This window comes from Callithrix jacchus, chromosome 6 (genome assembly GCF_049354715.1).
Source record: "Callithrix jacchus isolate 240 chromosome 6, calJac240_pri, whole genome shotgun sequence".
Lineage (NCBI taxonomy): Eukaryota > Metazoa > Chordata > Mammalia > Primates > Cebidae > Callithrix > Callithrix jacchus.
In genome coordinates, this window is record NC_133507.1 from 39,140,934 (window position 1) to 39,159,054 (window position 18,121).

The following is an 18,121-nucleotide window of genomic DNA, read 5'->3' on the forward strand; positions in this document are numbered from 1 at the left end:
TGCAAAATGCTCAACATCACTAATTATCAGAGAAATTCAAATCAAAACCACACTGAGATACCATCTTACTCCTGTAAGAATGACCATAATTTAAAAATAAAAAAAATAGATGTTGGCATGAATGTGGTGAAAAGAGAATACTTACCACATTGCTGGTGGGATTGTAATGTAAACTAGTACAACCACTATGGAAAACAGTATGGAGATTCCTTAAAGAACTAAAGGTAGATTGATCCAGCAATATCAGTACCAGGTATCTACCCAGAGGTAAAAAAGTCACAATATGAAAAAGACACTTGCACATGCATGTTTATAGCAGCATAATTCACAATTGCAAAAGTACAAAACCAGACTAAACTCCCATCAACCAACAAGTAGATAAAGAAAATGTGGTGGCTGGGTGCAGTGGCTCATTTTTGTAATCCGAGCACTTTGCGTGGCCAAGATGGGAGGATCATTTGAGGCCAGGATTTCATGACCAGTATGTTCAACAAAGGGAGACCCTCATCTCTAACAAGAAAAGAAGAAAAGAAAAGGCAATGTGATACACACACACACACACACACACACACACACACACACACCAGGGAATGTTACTAAGCCATAAAAATGAATGAAATAATGGCATTCACAGCAACCTGGATGGAGCTGGAGACCATTATTCTAAGTGAAGTAACTAAGGAATGGCAAGCCAAATACTGTATGTTCTCCCTTACAAGTGGGAGCTAAGCTATGAGGATGCAAAGGCATAAAAATGATATAATCAACTTTGGGGACTCTGGTGGGAGGAGGGTGAGGAATAAAAGACTACACTTGGGGTACAGTGTACACTGCTTGGGTGACAGGTGCACCAAAATCTCAGAAATCACCACTAAAGAACTTAGCCATATAACCAAAAACCACCTGTTTCCCCCAAAACTATCAAAATAAAATTTTTAAAAATTTTAAATGATTTTTAATAAAAATAATTAAGAAGTGGCCAGGCACAGTGGCTCACCCCTGTAATCCAAGCCCTTTTGGAGGCCTAGGTGGGTGAATGGCTAAAGCGCAGGAGTTCAAGACAACCTTGGTCAACACAGTAAGATCCCATTTCAAAAAAAAAAAAAAAAAAAGACTTAAGAAGTGTTAAATTCTCTTACCTGCTGAACTAAACTCTGTAAAAATGTCCTTATTTGTTTGAGGTTTTCCATCAGGATCAATGTCCAGGATGGTACGCCACAATTCAGAGAATCTAGCTCGTTTTCCTTTGGGCATGGATATTCCATGCCATAGTGCTTTCAGCATATAGTCAACATTGATCAGAATTTGCCCAATTCCGGTATCATAATAAGCTGGAGGTAACCCACAAGAAGAACTCTGATCATAGTTAGCTTCTAAACTGATGGAAGGGATTTGATTTAAGCAATAAATTCCAATAGCCAACTCTCTTATTATCTGATGGACTTCTCTATAGTCTAAGAGGGCAGTAGGGTCCACAGGAGTCAGGATTGCAGTGGAGAAGCCTATGTTATTCATTTGACTCATAATTCCACATGGCATGTCTACTTGAGAGCGACCATCCTCTTTGGTAGACAACCAGCTAACCAGTGCAGTAGTTACTAACTCTTGTATTTCACTCCGATCATATTTTTCAAAAAAAGCAAATGCATTTCTTTGTATTGCTAAATTTTCCAGGAAGGTTTCTTCATCTTGAACTTTTTGGGCAATCTTAACATTACTAATTAAAACCAGTGTGTCCTTTTTGAAGTTTCTGCAATGAATAAAGAGGAAAAGACCATCAAAGAAATCTGACATAGGAATGAAGCTGGATTTCTCTAGAAATAAATCTGTACCTTTCACCTACATAAGGTTAATTTTTTCATGGTCAACCATTACATTGTTCAAATTAAAAATAACTGCAGTACATGAAAGATGAAATTTGAATTAAATAATTAGAATTATAAAACCTTTAACATTAACCATGTTCTGCTTTTCAAAGAAGTCAAAAGAAGATGTATGTCAAAAAGAAATATTAAGTTTACGTGTGAGAAGCTACTGTTACATACCTATTTTGTTGTTGGAGAGGCTTTCTTTTGTATATGTTTGTGTTCGTCTGTTTGGTTGCTATAAAGGAATACTTGAGATTGAATAATTTATAAAGAAATTTGGCTCATGGTTCTGCAGGCTATACACACATGGCATTATCATCTGCTCAGCTTCTGGTGAGACCAAGCTTACAATTATGGTGGAAGGCGAAGGGGAGCCAGCGTGTCACATGGTAACAGAGGGAGCAATCGAGAGAAAGAGGAAATGTCCACTCTTTTTTTTTTTTTTTTTTTTTTTTTTGGCGCTCTTCTTGCCCAGGCTGGAGTGCAATGGCGTAATCTCAGCTCACCGCAACCTCTGCCTCCTGGGTTCAGGCAATTCTCCTGCCCCAGCCTCCTGAGCAGCTGGGATTACAGGCACGCGCCACCAGGCCCAGCTAATTTTTTGTATTTTTAGAAGAGACGGGACTCTTAACCAGATCTTTCATGAGCTCAGAGGCAGAGTTCACTCTGCCTGTAAAGCATCAAGCCATTCATGAGGGATCTGCCCGCATGGTCCAAACAGCTCCCACCAAGCCTTACCTCCGACATTGGTGAATATATTTTAACATGAGATTTGGAGTGGGTAAATATCCAAGCCATATGGATGTTTCTTTTCTTTTTTAAAAGCAAGACTATAATGACCTGCTTAAAAGGAAAGGGCCAGGCATGGTGGCTCATGCCTGTAATCCCAGCACTTTGGGAGGCTGAGGCGGGCAGATCACCTGAGGTCGGGAGGAGGAGGTTGTGGTGAGCCGAGATCACGCCATTGCACTCCAGCCTGGGCAAAAAGAGCGAAACTCCGGAAAGAAAAGGAAAAGAAAGAAAGGAAAGGAAGGGAGGGAGGGAGGGAGGGAAGGAGGTAGGGAGAGGTGAGAGAGAGAGAGAAACAAAGAAAAGAGGGAGGAAAGGAGGGAGGAAAGAAGGAAAAGAAAAGAAGCATCTGTGCAATTTGCTTAACCTTCGATTTCTGTGTCACTGAATGTGTCTCTATTCCTGGAATAAATAATAATAACCATGACTACTATTTATTGAGCATCTACTATATTCCAGACTCTTTACTATATAATAGTTTTATTTATTTTATCTTACAGGTCTCTGTTATATAGTGGGTCTCAAAATTTAGCTTGTATCAAAATCACCTGGGGCTTGTTCAAATACAAATGGCTGAATCCCACCACTGAGTTTCTGACTCAGTCAGCTGGAGTTGGCCAGAGAATATGCATTTTGGAAAAGTTACAGCAAATGCTGATATTGCTGGTTTGGGCGCCACACTTGAGACCTCAGGTGAGTGAGTTAGACCTTGTTATGCCCTCTTTCTACAGGCAGAAACGGAGACCAGGAGGTTGCAGACATGTCTGAGGTTTCACGCCTTTCAGAAACAGAACCCACGTCCACAAGCAGCTCGGGTCTGCCATGGGCACGGGAAAGGGGAAAGAACAAGGAGAGGGACCTGCTCTAGAATGACTGTTTTCCTGTCCGGGAGAGGAACGCTGCGTCCCCGCCGTTCCTGTGGGACTGAGAACAGCCGCCGCCGCCTTAAATGGCTTCTCGCAGGGCCTTGAATCCGCCCTCAAGGCCCCCGCATGGGCGAGCCGAGGCGCACCGGAAAAAACTGAGAGGAACTTTCCGGGAGGTTCGCCCCACCGCGGCGACTCGGCCCTCCTGGCCTCACCAGCCAACACAACCGCCGCCCCGCGCGGGTCGAGGCGATTGGTCCTCCGGGCCCTGGGCTGGCGGGGCCTCTCCTGGGGCGGAGCCTGTGGGCGACTAGGCCTGGCGTCCCGCGGGGGCTGCAGCGCCCCCAGGCGGCGTCCGGCCCCTCAGCGGCTCAGACCACCGCGTGCTCATCTTCCCAAGCCAGTTTAAAGCTCAATCCAGCTGCTTGCCCTGGGCATGTGCCGCACTCACTATCTGCCTCTAAAACACGGTAACAGAGTGGCAGAGGAGAAAGCGCCGGGCTCTGAGGCAGTCCCGAGTTGGAATGCCACCTCCATCATCATTCTTTCATTCAACAAGCATTTATGGAACACCTATTATGAGCCAGGCACTGAGCTACAAGCTAGAAACCCTAGAAAACAGGGCAGACACAAAACTCCAAGGAGCTTACAGTTAAAAAGATCATCTCACAGCTATATTTAACAGTGTGCCAAAAGGAGATGGAATGACAGCACTCGAATGAAAGCTAACCTAGCCCAGGACTAGGAAAGGCTGCCTGAGAAAGTGCCCTTAGCACCCCCCACCAATCTCCCCACTCCCCATCCCCCACCCTCTTCCCTCCCCCGCCCCCACCCGCCGCCACCGCCGCAAGCCTGGAAAATGAAAAAGAGCTATCCAAGCAAAGAACTGGAGAAGTAGCTTTTCAGGAACAGGCAACAGGAGGAGACAAAGAATTGAAGTGAGAAGAAAGTTGAAATGTTTGAGAAACAGAGCAAAACCCTGGCAGAGAACAAGAGAGATGTGGGCACAAACCGAGGCTGCAGAGGTGTGCGATGGACAGATCCTGCAGGCTGCTGAGTAATGATTTTGAATTTCATCCCAAAGGATTAGGCTACAGTAGTGGCAGTGGAGGTGGGGGCTCGGGGACTGTGGACAGATTTGAAAAATAATGAGGAAGATTGTTGGTGACAGATTGAATGGGGATATGTTGAAAGAGAAGGTGGTGTCCAAGTAAGAACCAAATTTCTGTCAGGAGCAACAGGATATCAGGGCAAGATTAAGAGTTCCGTTGTGGACATAATTGGCCCTGAAGTAGCTGTGAGAGAAATAAATAGAGATGTGAGATATGCCTTAAACAGTTCTGGGCTAAGAATGGCAGTAGGGGTTAGATGTATAAATTTTGGCAAGTTTGTGGTAATTGAAGACAGGAGTGAGGTTGAAATCACCAAGGGAGAGCGTACAGAATGAGGAGTTGAGAACCAAGGATTAGACCTGAGAATTTAACATTTAAAGGTCAGGTAGAGAGTGGAGTCAGCAAAGAAGACAATGAAAGAACAGCCAAGAAGGCAGGACGGAAACCAAAATTGGTCACAGAAGCCAAAGGGGGAAAAAAAAAGGAAAAGCCAACTTTGTTGGATGCTGCTGCTGGGTCAGGGGAGGTGAGAACAAAAACTCTGACACTGAATGTAGCAGCATGGAATGTAGCACCAGCAGTTCTTGGTGACTGGGGCATAAGTTCTCCTCCAGGAACCATGTCATTATTTTAGCTACTATGGAAATAAATATTAATAAACTTATGAGGACTATTCCAGGACTTTTTAAAACAAAGATTTGCATGTTTGCCTCATGAAATATGAATCTCCTACTTCAAGGATTTGTGTGTTTTTTTTTTTTTTTTTCCAGATAGCCAAATTGTTTGTTCCATATGTCTCAAATCTTGGAAAAAAGTTGCCTCCTTTTTTAAAGGATCAACACAGAACTTCATCCCAGAGCTAATGGGATTGAATAGCAGAAGGCTGTAAATACCCAGGCCCTCTTGGGGTTCACATAAATGCATGTCTATCCTCTCTCTCTCTCACAGTATCCTGGTGGAACCGATGACCTGGAAATTCCTTATAAAAGTTCAACTGATGAATACATTTAAATCTTGTAGAGTAGCACCTAAAATACAGTATTATATAAGTCATAGCTGTTTTCAGTATTGAACTGTATTGTTATAATAATCTATCTAGGCCATGGGGCAAACTTCTGAAGTTCATCTAGTCCCGATATAAGCAATGTCAATTTAGTGCTCAGGATCACACAGACACTCGAAGTTGTCTATTTTGAGATGGAGGGATGAAAGCTATGTAGGTAGTATCTAAATCTAGGCCGAACATTGAATGTTCCAGGAAATAAATTTGGGGCCTGTGAAAGCCTTTGCCAGTTTACTGACCTGTTTGTCAGGATCCTAAAATTTCTTTGCTACTATGATTAAAAGAATCAAAGGGTGGCCAGATCCAGAAACAGTGTCGACCCTAATTGGGGACAAATTTCACAGTGACATTGGTATGGCAGTTTACAGTTAAGCAATGTGGGTGGATATCAGGTTTGAGTGAATAGACAAAAAGGTGGAGAAAGTGACTGTGGATGAGAGGCAAAACACAGTAAGTAGAAGTTGTATTCATCCTTGTTTTCAGGTTGAGTAGGCTGAGGAGGAGGAGGGGCTGGATTTGCTGTCTCAGGGGCAGCAGAGGCAGAAGAAAATCCACATGTAAGCAGAACTGCACAGTTCAAATGTGTTGTTCAGGGGTCAACTGTAGTCTTCAAAAGTTCTTGGGGTGGGAAAATGAACTGCCTAAATGTAATAGAAGTAACAAGTACTGTTCAGGAGGATGAACCGTAAGCAAATTGTTTAGCTTCTCTAAACCTGTAGTTCTGTCATCTGTCAAACAGGACCCTATCTAAACCATGATCCCCGAAGAGAGGGAACTGAATCATTTCTGGATGGAGCTATCAAAGACTGAGTCTCAGAAAACAAACTTTCTCTTCACTCTCACACAACACTTCTGACACCAGATGTGTGGATTTTTTCCACACCAAGAAATTCTCCAGCTCTCTGAATACCAGCTGGGTATCCTACAATTTAGTCCTGCCTCTATCTACCTGGTTAGTGTTAGATCCTCAAGTTAAGGGCTCAGTGCCATAAGCTGTCTCTACTTCAGATGGAAATTTCAAGTCTGGATCTCTGGTACTTCTGATTGACCAGCTATGTAAATTGGGTTTTCATGACCTTCTATTCAGGTTCAATAAATTGCTAGAATGGCTCACAGCACTCATAGAAATACTTGTGTTTACTGGCTTATAATATAGGATACATCTCAGGCACAGCCAGATGGAAGAGATGCATAAGGCAAAGTATTAAAAAAGTATTAAAGTGAGGGAGAGCTTCCATGTCCTCTCTGGGCATGCCACACTCCCAGCATCTATATATGTTCAACAAACCAGAGGCTCATCAAATCTTGTTCAACAGTTTTTATAGAGTTTAACAGACCTTAATCGTCAGTACCACCCTCTCTCCCAGAGGCTGGTGGGTGGAGATGAAATTCCAACTTTTCTAATCACTTGTGTTTTTGTTTTTGTTTTTTTTCAGACAGGGTCTCACTGTTGCCCAGGCTTAAGCGCAGTGGCGTGATCCTACCCCTCCCAGCAGCCTTGACTTCCTGGGCTCAAGTAATCCTCCCACCTCAGCCTCCCAAACAGGGAGGCACATTCTTCCATGCCCAGCTAATTTTCTGTACTTTTTTTTTTTTTGGTAGATATGAGGTTTCATTATGTTGTCCAGGCTAATCTCAAACTCCTGGACTCAAGAGATCCCTCTACCTTGGCCTCCCAAACTGCAGGTTTTAAAGGCTATTTAGAGACCTCACCCTAAGTCACCTCATTAGCATCAACTCAGGTGTGATCAAAAGGGGCTTGTTATGAATAACAAAAGATACTCCCTATCTCTAAGGAAATCCCATGGTTTTAGGAGCTCTGTGACAAGAAAAAATGAAAATTCACCCAAATAACCTTTAAAACTACTATATTATACAGCAATAAAGCAGCAGAGTATTTTTACTTTTATATAAACATAGTTACATTGTGAATCACATTACAATTTAGTCTCCTTTTCAGTAGAAAGATTTTCTAAGGAAATTATTTGGAGCCGTTCACATTTATCAGATGCCTTTTCATTATTTTTTTCCATTTTTGCAACTCTTGATCCAAACTGCATGGCCCGTTTGGGCAGAAGAGCTGAGGCTGTAAGACCAAGTTCCACAGCTGCAAGGCGTAAAATTAGTTTTTCACCAATTCCTCGGGGTAAAGTCAAGTTTGCTTTTTCCCAAACTGGTAGAGAATTTAGAAAGGAGACGACATTTTCATCCAGGAAAGGAAATCTAAAATAAACAGACAGATAATATAACCACTACATAAAAATAAAATCAACCTGTTATAATAACTTATAGCTAAAATTTAGTCACATTAAAAGTGTTTCATAATGTATGACTAATTTTAATATATATACTACAAAATAGTCTAAGTCTCAAATAAATTAGGTTTATGGTGTCCGGAAATAATTTCAAATTGTTTTACAAGGTATCTTTGTGGACGCCCTGAAAAAAAGCATGATTTTCTTTTCTGAGACAGGGTCTCGCTCTGTTGCCCAGGTTAGAATGCAGTGGGGTGATTTGGATCAAGGTCAGTGCAACCTCTGCCTCCCAGGCTCAAGCAGTCGTCCTGCCTAGGTGAGCACCACCACGCCCTGCTAATCTTTGTATTTTTTTGGTGGCAATGAGGTTTTGCCATGTTGCCCAGGCTGGTCTCGGACTTCTGAACGCAAGTAACCCACCTGCTTCAGCCTCCCAAAATGCTGGGAATACAGGTGTGAGCCACTGCACCTGGCCTACAAGCATGATCTTGGTTAACTATTCAATCTGTGTCTGACCTTTATCCCTTCTAAAGAAATGACACTTTAGGGATATGGAACGAATATAGAAGGGCTCCACAGTCCTGAACCTAAAAAACAGTTACCTATGGTAAAACTTTGTTAATCAAAATTGTTTAAATTATACTTAAACCAACTAAACGGTGATAAATTGGTAGAACAAAATATTGGATTTTTTTCCCCCTAAATTCTGGGATGATCTAGAAACAAAATATTAGATTAAAAAAAATAACTTTCTGCCCTTTTGCTTCCCCAATTTTTACAAAATTCTGTTCTTTTTCTGTTTAAAATACTTAACACCCTCCATCCCACGCCTCAAAATGCAATACAGTTACACTAGTGTTTCTGTTTTATTACATCTTATTCTAGGTTAAGAGATTGGAAATGGTAAAGACATTTGTTATAGGGAATATTACATAAAAATCAATGAGTTGCAAAAAGCAAATTTAAATAAAGAATCAAATCAACACACTATTGTTAATATATATGTCAAGATACATAATAAATTATTTAGATCCAGCCACTATAATATTTGTTAGATCACAATTCTGTATTAGCTGCTTTAAACATTCTTCATATGCATTTTTATTTGAGCATAATACTTTCATAAGTGACTTTACTAGACAAATTCCCTTCTCTATGACCTAGCTGAAATAAAACTAAATTTCTCCTCTTTCTCTCTCATGTTCTTCAAAGAGAAAACAGTTTACATACTTTGAATTATTGTATTAATTATCTCTTTATAGTGAAATCTTGAAAATTATGACAGAATAATGACGTAGTAGCCAAAATTTTACATGGACCAGGATCAGAAACTTAACAATGACAACTGTGTAAAGACAACCAAGAGTCAGTGGAAAGAGGAAAAGACTCAGGTAGAGACAAGAAACAATGAAGTCTCAGACAGAGAGAGAAAGAGAAAGTGTAGTATGAAGCTTACTTGGACTTCCTGTTCTTGGATGCTTGTACCCTTGTAATAAACTACCACTTAATAAATTAGCCTACTTGAATGGATTTTTGCTCTTTAAATGTCACATCTTCCTTTATCCTTAAGGTTTTAAGGATATTTAAATATTGCACTTGTTCACTACCACCAGAAATAGGATATAGGTAAAAACAAACCTGAAAAGCAAGAATACATACATGAAAGTGCCTTGGTCTCTTTGAAGGTTTTAGGTAATCTGCAGTATGTGACTAAATTGTGTTCAAAAAACATGTGGCAGAGGAATATCCAGTTTAAGGACTACCTTCAAATCAGTATGGATCTATACATACAGAAATGTCTATAGAGACAAGGCCAGTTTCTATAACATTGAAGAAAAAAGCTTGCAGGGGGAGCTTATGCCCTTACTGGGAGGAAAGCAAACACTTAAAACTGAACAAAACCCTCTAAATACTTTCTCTTAGTATTTCACAACTCAGTTTTACTTTGACAGTCTTTTATTTATTTATTTTTTGTGTGGAGACAGAGTCTCACACTATTGCCCAGGGTGAAGGGCAGTGACACAATCTCGGCTCACTGCAACCTCCACCTCCTGGATTCAATTCATTCTCAGCCTCCTGAGTAGCTGGAACTATGGGCACACACCAACACACCCAAATAATTGTTTAAATATTTTTAGTAGAGGCGGGGTTTCACCATGTTGACCAGGCTGGTTTTGAACTCCTGACCTCAGGTGATCTGCCCACCTCAGCCTCCCAAAGTGCTGGTATTACAGATGTGAGCCACTATGCCTGGCCTACTTTGACAGTCTTTTTCACTATAGTCTTAAAAACAATCACGTATTATGTCACCTTTGAAAATTGCTGAAAAGACATTTCTTAGAGAATGAGTTTTAGAAAACAACTGCTCTCCTAGCTCTTCCCAGCTCTGTTTCTGTGTTTATAACATAAAGCAAGCTATAATTGCTGCTACTGTTACTCATTTGAATAAGCTCCAAGAGAAAAGAAACTTACAAGTCTCCATTTACACTCCGCTGTTTTTTATAAAAATATCATAACAACACTCAAATGATTAGAATTACCTTGCTTCTTTTCCATGATCACCAATAACTCTGTCATCACGACCAAGATTTCTAGAAGAAATTCGACCCAGTTCCATCATTATTTCCTTATTCAATCCTTCCAGCCCATGTGACTGAAAGCAAACACGATGACGAGAATAACCTGCAAGTTGCTCATCTGCACCAATTCCAGTGAGAACTACCTAAGCAGTTTAAAGAAATCCATATAAAAATGTTATCAACTACACAGTAAAGAAAATAAAAGAAAAACTGGCCGGGCGCAGTGGCTCACGCCTGTAATCCCAGCACTTTGGGAGGCCGAGGCGGTTGGATCACGAGGTCAAGAGATCGAGACCATCCTGGTCAACATGGTGAAACCCCGTCTCTACTAAAAATACAAAAAATTAGCTGGGCACGGTGGCGCATGCCTGTAATCCCAGCTATTCAGGAGGCTGAGGCAGGAGAACCCAGGAGGCAGAGGTTGCAGTGAGCCAAGATCGCGCCATTGCACTCCAGCCTGGGTAACAAGAGCAAAACTCCATCTCAAAAAAAAAAAAAAAAAAAAAAGAAAAAGAAAAAGAAAAGAAAAGCTTAAAAAATTACAAACCTAAAGATAACACTTTTGGAGAAAAACCAGATAAAGTAAAATATATCCAATTCTAAAGAAGTCATACATGTTGTGTTGTAGCTTAAATGCAAGTAAAATACGCTATTCTTACAATCAAAATACTAAAAGCTTTGAGGGTCAAAAATAGGTCTCAGAAATTCTTATGAGAAGAAATACTGTGTCATACCTTTGCATTGCTCTGATACGATTTCACTCCATCCTGGGCCACTAACTGACCAATTCCTCTAGAAGCAAACCAGACAGCACAGCCAATACTATCATCCAAAACTGTATCCAATGGCCAAATTAAGTGACATATCCGAGTTCTTAATTTCTGCAGTTCTTCCATGGAAACATTAACTTCAACAAAATTCCAAATTCGGGAAGGGCTAACAGCTGGTAGTTCCTTTAGTCCTGTTCTTCCTGTGATTCGATCTGGCACATTGACATGTTTATCAGGACTGCCATAGGCAGCAGCAGCAACATCTTTAGAGGATTCTTCAGAAGGTATTTCCCATTTATTTCTCTGTTTATTCCTTTCTTTGTTAAAGCTAGTTGACATGGTCTTTTCTTCAGCTATGAAAGCTACATTAAGAAGATCAATTGGTTCATCTAAAGGAATGTGACGGTCAGCAAGCGTTGCGATAACCATGGAATCAATGCCCCCAGAAAACAGAATTGCAACATTTGCTTTCCTATCACACGTTTTCAAAACTTCATCAGCTGTCAGGTTTTCATCCCTAGGTAAACACAAGACACGTTTCTTGACTGCGATACTCAGGACATCAATGAACTGCTGAATTATTTCTTTCATGTGTACATTGGTAAGAAAGACTTGAAGTGTTTCTCTCGTAAGTGGCACATTGGAAATATTACTGCAGTGAGTATTCAATTCAGCTTTTGGCAACATCATATTTAAAGGAACAACCGGTTTTTCAAGATATAGTTTGGCTTCATTTGCTACCACTGATACAAATGCTGGTAAGTCTGCTGAAATTTGACTCAGGCTATTAACATTTCCTTCAATAATATTCTCCCTACTAGAAATATATTTCCAAGGATACAGTTGTAAAATAATGCATCTGGATATGGCAGCAGACTTCAGATCAATTCTGAAAAGTCCAGATGCTGGAACTTCTTGCCACTGATTTGTTTCTCCAGATATTTGGGTGCCAACTGAAGAGAGGCAGAAACTCTTGTTCAAATTACTAAAATGCCAAAGCAAGCTACGGCGACCAAAAAAATCCCTACCAAACCATAAATAATGACTAGATGCTTGATAATATATAAATGACCAGGGACCTTGCACTTCTGAGAAGAGTGACAAAATCTCAGATTCATTCTTACAGGAGGTAAGATAATTAAATATAATTTGAGTGTCATTCTCTTCAGCTTCAACCTTTATTCCACTAAAAACTTCTCCATTCCATAGAAACACATTGCCTCTTTCATCTTCCACAGGCTGGACAGTCAAAACACCCCTCAAGTGGAGAACATGACCAGAAAATAAACACTGATAGTTAACATCAGACTTCAACAATTGTTTACTACTATTGGGTCCCCGCTGTTTAAGATTATACAGTAAGTCCTCTTTTAAATCTTGACCGAAATGCTCAGCAGAAAAGTTTACAGAACAACAAATGCCACACATTGCCACGTGAAATCAGCTTGACTATTCCTTGATTTTGGTCTTCTCTAAGTTTTCAATTTTTTGGTATTCCTTTTTCAGTTCATCCAATATATCTGTTGCAGGGAAGGAGAATAAATATTAAATAAAATAAAAATTTTTGAACTTTTACCTAGTAAATCATAGGGTAAACAAGTCTGTTTACCAAAATCAAACCATATAAACACACGCACTGTGCCAGTGCCAATAATAATTAACAACAGGCTACCAATAAAATATATTTATGTTTTAGAAAAATAGCTTCTGTTTGCTGAGTGCTCATTTTGGCCCAAGCACTTGGCTAAGCACTTTATATATAGCATCTTATTTAGATCCCACAATACCTTGGAGGCTTAAAGTATTTCACCTGAAGTTACAAACGTAGAAGATGGTTACAGTTTGTCATACTTAGACCTGTTTGAGACTCTAAAGCACATGTTAATAACTATTGCTTTCTAACACATATTATGATATATATATATTTTTAAAACTGTTGACTCATCTTTGAAGGCTAACTTAAAGAAAACCAAACTGCTGCATTATTCTTTAGATATATATTTTAACATTCAGATGAGTATAATTTAGGCACCCCTCCCAAACTGCTCCCCCCACAAAAAAAAACTTACTTTTGCTCTCAGACAGCATTTCTTTTCGGTCTGCAAGAAAGAATATATTGCTGTTCTGTTGTTGCCTATATACTTTCTGCAAAACATAATTTAGGCTAATATCAAGTTTTGATCTAAAAAGTAGATGTTAAAATCCTTAACCCTATTATCACTAATTCTTGAACTTCAGTAATATATATTCAGCACAATACTTTAGCAAATACAGATAAACAAAAAGACAAGTAAAAGTCACCCATTACCCTAACACCAGAAATTGCTACTACTGAAATGAAACGATTTTCTCTCCATATACCATTTTACCAAAAAAGGTTCTTACTATGCCTGCAGATTTGTGCTTTTATCAATGAGCAATACATTGAGAACACTTTTTCTTAAGTGTTCTTTTACAGGAACACTAAAATGCCAAAACAAGCTGCGGCAACCAAATCATACTTCCTGCCATATAGGTATATAACATATTACAGTTTATTTGCTCAGCGTTCAAATACTAGACATTTAAGGTGTCACCAACTCTTTACTGCTGTTAATCAATGTTGTGATGAATATCTCCGTAACCAAATCTTTGTGCACTCCCGTGATTCTCTCCAAAGAATCAATTACTACAAATGGAACTGCTGAGTCAAAGTGTTATAGTTTTGAGTTGTTGAGACTTTCTGCCAATTTGGCCTCTAGAGAAAGTTTGTATTAATTGTGCCTGGACTTTTTTTTTTTTTTTTTTTGAGATGGAGTCCTGCTCTGTCACCTACGCTCGAGTGCAGTAGTGTGATCTCGGCTCACAGCAACCTGTGCTTCCCAGGTTCAAGCGATTCTTGTGCCTCAGCCTCCTAAAGGCTGGGATTACAAAGATGTGCCCAGCTAATTTTTGTATGTGCCTCAACTTCTAATATTCCATAAGTGACAATATGAGAAATATCTCACCTGCCAGTTATTAAATAATCTTTAAAATGCTTTTAAGAGGTCAAACTCATTTCTTCCTGAACTTTAAAATGTAATTTGACACTATAATTATACACAAAGCAGTAGTTTGCTTGTTTATATTAATGGAAATGACATTAAATAACCATGTTACACATTTAGAAAAATCTATGTAAAAATTTTTTAGAGGAAGGGGAAGCAATGTATCCTTTTTTGTTCATTAATTATCCACATTCATTTAAAAGTTTCTTCTCATCTCAATACAAAGTTCATGTATATCCAAAGAAAACACCAAATTCAAGTATAAAATAAACATCATTAATGATTACAGCTCCAAGATAACAAAATACAACTAGAATCATTTGTTGCAAAGGCAATGTGAATGGCATATAATAGAAAAAAAGACATCTTCAACCATGAGATCTATCCATTTAAAAAAGAATCTAGACACTTGTAATTTAACTAAAAAGATGCTGAAATACTATAAATTTTATTAAAGTATTATATCTTGTATATAATTCTTATAATTTTAATATGCAGTTAACTTAAATAAACCTCCCACATATTATTCAAAATTCCTATAATAACTCACCCTATTCTTCTTAAGGTTAGAAAGTTCATCCACAACAATTTTTTGTTCTTTAATCTATTGAAATAATGGGGAAAAAAAACTCCTTAAGTTAGATGTTTTCAAAGTATGCTCAATGAGAATCCCTCTTAAGGCGTTGTTTTAAAATTAGAGATGGGATAAGAGGCAACGATGTACTGATTTTCCAAATGAGCAGTTCATGAATATACAGATTATTTTCCACAGCAGTCTGTGTGGGGGTACAGTTGGGGAAAAGCTGGAGGAGAAAAAACAGTGATCACATTTGCAAAATGTTAGATAACCATTAAGTCCTGACAGGGGATTTGGTATTCGTATCCAGCAATCACGCCAAGGACTACAGTTACTAAATGATGTTTACATCTTTATTAAAAATATATGATATACACCAAAAGCCATTCCAGTCTTTCAATTAAGTTGTGATTTAGATTTTTTTTAAAAGAAAGGCAAATAGAATGAGAGGTGGGTTACTTTTTTCAACATTTTCATGATTTTGTGTACTAAGTGGTATAGTCAAACATTCAAATCAAGCAATGCCCTATTTGGGGCCAGTAAGACCTATCACGTTCCTTCCTTGTATTTTTCCCTTTTTTTATCTCAATGATTAGCAAAGAGCTGGTGCTCTTGAACTAGGCTTCTTCTGTTTTTGTGAAACAGGGTCTTGCTCTGTTGCCCAAGCTGGAATGCAGTGGCGCCATCAAGGCCCAGTACAGCCTTGACCTTCCTGGGCTCAGGTGATTCTCCCACCTTAGCCTCCTAGAGTAGGTGGGACTACAGGCCTGGGTGTCTGTTCTGGCCGTGGCATTATTTATTTGTAGGTGAGGGCTCAACTAAGTGAAAACTAAGTTTCTTTTCAACTCTTTATTTTGTGAACATGACTCACTACGTAGTGTCATAAGTGCCTCTAAAAGCAGCTTTTACAATATTTGTGCTACCTCACACGCCTCAGGGATCTGTATCCATCAGTACGCATAAGTGGCTTGTTTTGGTGGTAATCAGAATGGGCTGTGTGTCTTTTGAAAATTCAGCCCCCATCCCCATGAGTGTGACCTTTTTGTGTCCCCATTGGCAGAGCTGCAGTAATGAGGCTGAATTCCAAGACCGAATTTGTAAACATTCGTTGAGACTTACATTTGTACAGTGCTTTCCGATTTTAGAAATGACAGGTGTTACATTTCACTTTACTTCAAATAAGGTAACTGATACAGAAAGATTAAAGAGTCTTGCCCAAGACGTCACTGTAAGTTTGGGACCGAACTGAAGTAGCATCTAGGATGTGTAATACCTGAAGGGCTATAAGCCTCCCCACCCCCATTTATCTTTTTTTTGTTTTTGTTTTTTAACACTTTTTGGGTGACAGGTACACCAAAATCTAACAAATCACCACTAAATAACGTATCCTTGTAGCCAAAAACCACCTATTCCCTAAAAACTATTGGGAAAAAATATCTCCTCAGGTGATTTCTAATATGCAATAAAATTTGAACCAAAAAAAGTGCTGACCTATTATATTGCAGAGGGCAGTTACCCCTCAAACTTGTCAATAAAGATGTATTTTCTAAATAGTAATATGTTCTTTTTTTAAATTGTACTTTAGGTTCTGGGGTACATGTGCAGATCATGCAGGATTGTTGCATAGTTACATACATGACAAAGTAGTTTGCTGCCTCCATTCCCCAACAACTATATCAGGCATTTCTCCCCACTTTATCCCTCCTCACCACCCACCCCCATTTATCTTTAAAGGTTTTGTCTGTGGCAGTTAAGGTTTATATTATATTGGCTTCCTCTTTCGCGGCGGGGGTGGCGGGGAGTTCCCGACGGCAGATGACGGTGACTTATTTGGGGTGCTGAGAGTGTTGACGATGATAAAGGGACGTATTTGAGATGACCTTCACAGGTAGAACTGATAAGCCTCCGTGAGGGGCGTCAAGGATGGACCCCGGGTTGCTGGCATGGTTAACTGGATGGAGAATATCTGCGGTGGAACAGGTTTGGGGTGGGAGGTATTTCCAAAAGTTTAAAAAGACTAGGGAGGACAACCCTGAACCAAAACTCCGCCCCACTGCCACCGGAGGGTCCAATCCCGGGACAAATTTCAAGATCTCCTTTATCGCAACTGTTTTCAGAAAATAAAAGGACTAACTGTGGCTGTCAAGTGCTAAGAATAAAAAGAGCAAAGTAGTAGGGCAAAACCGAGACCCGGGCAGGCCCCAGGCTGCCCCCTGCGGACCAACTTCAGGGTCCAGTGGCGCCCGGTGCCGAGTTCAAGAGCCTTTCCTCGCGTCTCACCCTCACCTTGTTGCTAAGATCCTCCTTGTGTGGGGTCCAATTGTCGGTGGGGATCAGCACAGAGCTGTCCTCTGGGCGCGTCCCTCGGTTGGGCATTTCCACCCGGCACGAGACAGGCGGGATGCTCAGCACAAAAAGAGCCTACAGCAGCAGCCAAGGCGCATGCGCGCTTCCAGCCGCGCGCACCCTTTTTCCTCTAATGTTAACAACAGAGTCTGCGCGCGCACTTAAACGCATGCGCAGGCCGGGTCTGGCCTGGGGAGCAGTTTTGCGCCTGCGCATGGCTGCTTAGGGCGCGAGTCAAGGATCTGGTTGCACAATCTGATGTTCCTGTACTTCCCTCTAGTGGTTGGGATGCAGAAACGCTCAGATGGTTTCTTCAAGACCTCTTATCTAGTATACTACGAGTTATGTGCGCCCTCCAGTGGTAAATATGAAGAATAGTCGTGCAATAGAAATAGCACTTAATGTATTATTTATTATCTACGGAAAGATGAAGCTGAGGAACAGATTTAAGAGATACCATGTTGGCAACAGAACTGTACAAACTTGGTAAAGTTTTGGTTAACTCGTGGGTATGGTTGCCGGATAAATGCAGTATGAATTTCAGATGAATTGATAGTTTTTTTAGTACATCTATGTTCCATGCAATATTTGCAATATCTCATTTCTGTGGGAAAAAATGACTAAAACTTGGAAATAGGCAAAAGAGATTTACTGGTTTTTGTTTCAGTGCTGCTGTGGACTTTATTATATTGACTGGGCTGTTTGACAATTCTGTAGGGACAAAGGTTAGCTTTGGTTGGAATTTTGGTCTGATAGGGATGCAAATAATTTTTTTTGGTGCACCAGATACCAACACAGGTTATGATTTATTGTTCTGTAACACATTAGTCAGTGTTGTATCTAACCCGGCAATTCTATCTTAACATTTCT

At 40.0% G+C, this 18,121-nt stretch overlaps 3 protein-coding genes across 5 annotated transcripts in view; all 3 read right to left on the reverse strand.

The window, feature by feature from the left end:
• Window positions 1-3,774, reverse strand: part of ANKAR (ankyrin and armadillo repeat containing) — a 61,652-nt gene extending 57,878 nt beyond the window's left edge. Inside the window, 1 exon segment of the mRNA XM_078375626.1 lies at window positions 1,140-3,774. Coding sequence (XP_078231752.1) covers window positions 1,140-1,794 — 655 coding nt within the window. The 5' untranslated portion in view covers window positions 1,795-3,774.
• Window positions 3,775-7,549: 3,775 nt separating this feature from the next.
• On the reverse strand, window positions 7,550-17,349 carry ASNSD1 (asparagine synthetase domain containing 1). 2 transcript variants are annotated; one of them, XM_035304266.3, is made up of 4 exons: window positions 17,192-17,349; window positions 11,267-12,822; window positions 10,494-10,675; window positions 7,550-7,921 (listed from the first exon to the last, which is right to left on the reverse strand). In XM_035304266.3, exons 2-4 carry the CDS (start codon window positions 12,728-12,730, stop codon window positions 7,636-7,638), a joined length of 1,932 nt encoding a protein of 643 aa, XP_035160157.3. In that variant the 5' UTR covers window positions 12,731-12,822; window positions 17,192-17,349; the 3' UTR covers window positions 7,550-7,635. The 2 variants fall into 2 exon arrangements, with proteins under 2 accessions (XP_035160157.3, XP_078183217.1); XM_078327091.1 differs by lacking the exon at window positions 17,192-17,349 and adding an exon at window positions 13,372-13,437.
• On the reverse strand, window positions 11,617-17,349 carry ASDURF (ASNSD1 upstream open reading frame). 2 transcript variants are annotated; one of them, XM_078327123.1, is made up of 4 exons: window positions 17,192-17,349; window positions 14,879-14,932; window positions 13,372-13,401; window positions 11,617-12,822 (listed from the first exon to the last, which is right to left on the reverse strand). In XM_078327123.1, the coding sequence occupies exons 1-4, from the start codon at window positions 17,279-17,281 to the stop codon at window positions 12,805-12,807; spliced, it is 192 nt and encodes a 63-aa protein (XP_078183249.1). In that variant the 5' UTR covers window positions 17,282-17,349; the 3' UTR covers window positions 11,617-12,804. The 2 variants fall into 2 exon arrangements, with proteins under 2 accessions (XP_078183249.1, XP_078183248.1); XM_078327122.1 differs by having other exon boundaries at window positions 13,372-13,447.
• Window positions 17,350-18,121: the final 772 nt, after the last annotated feature.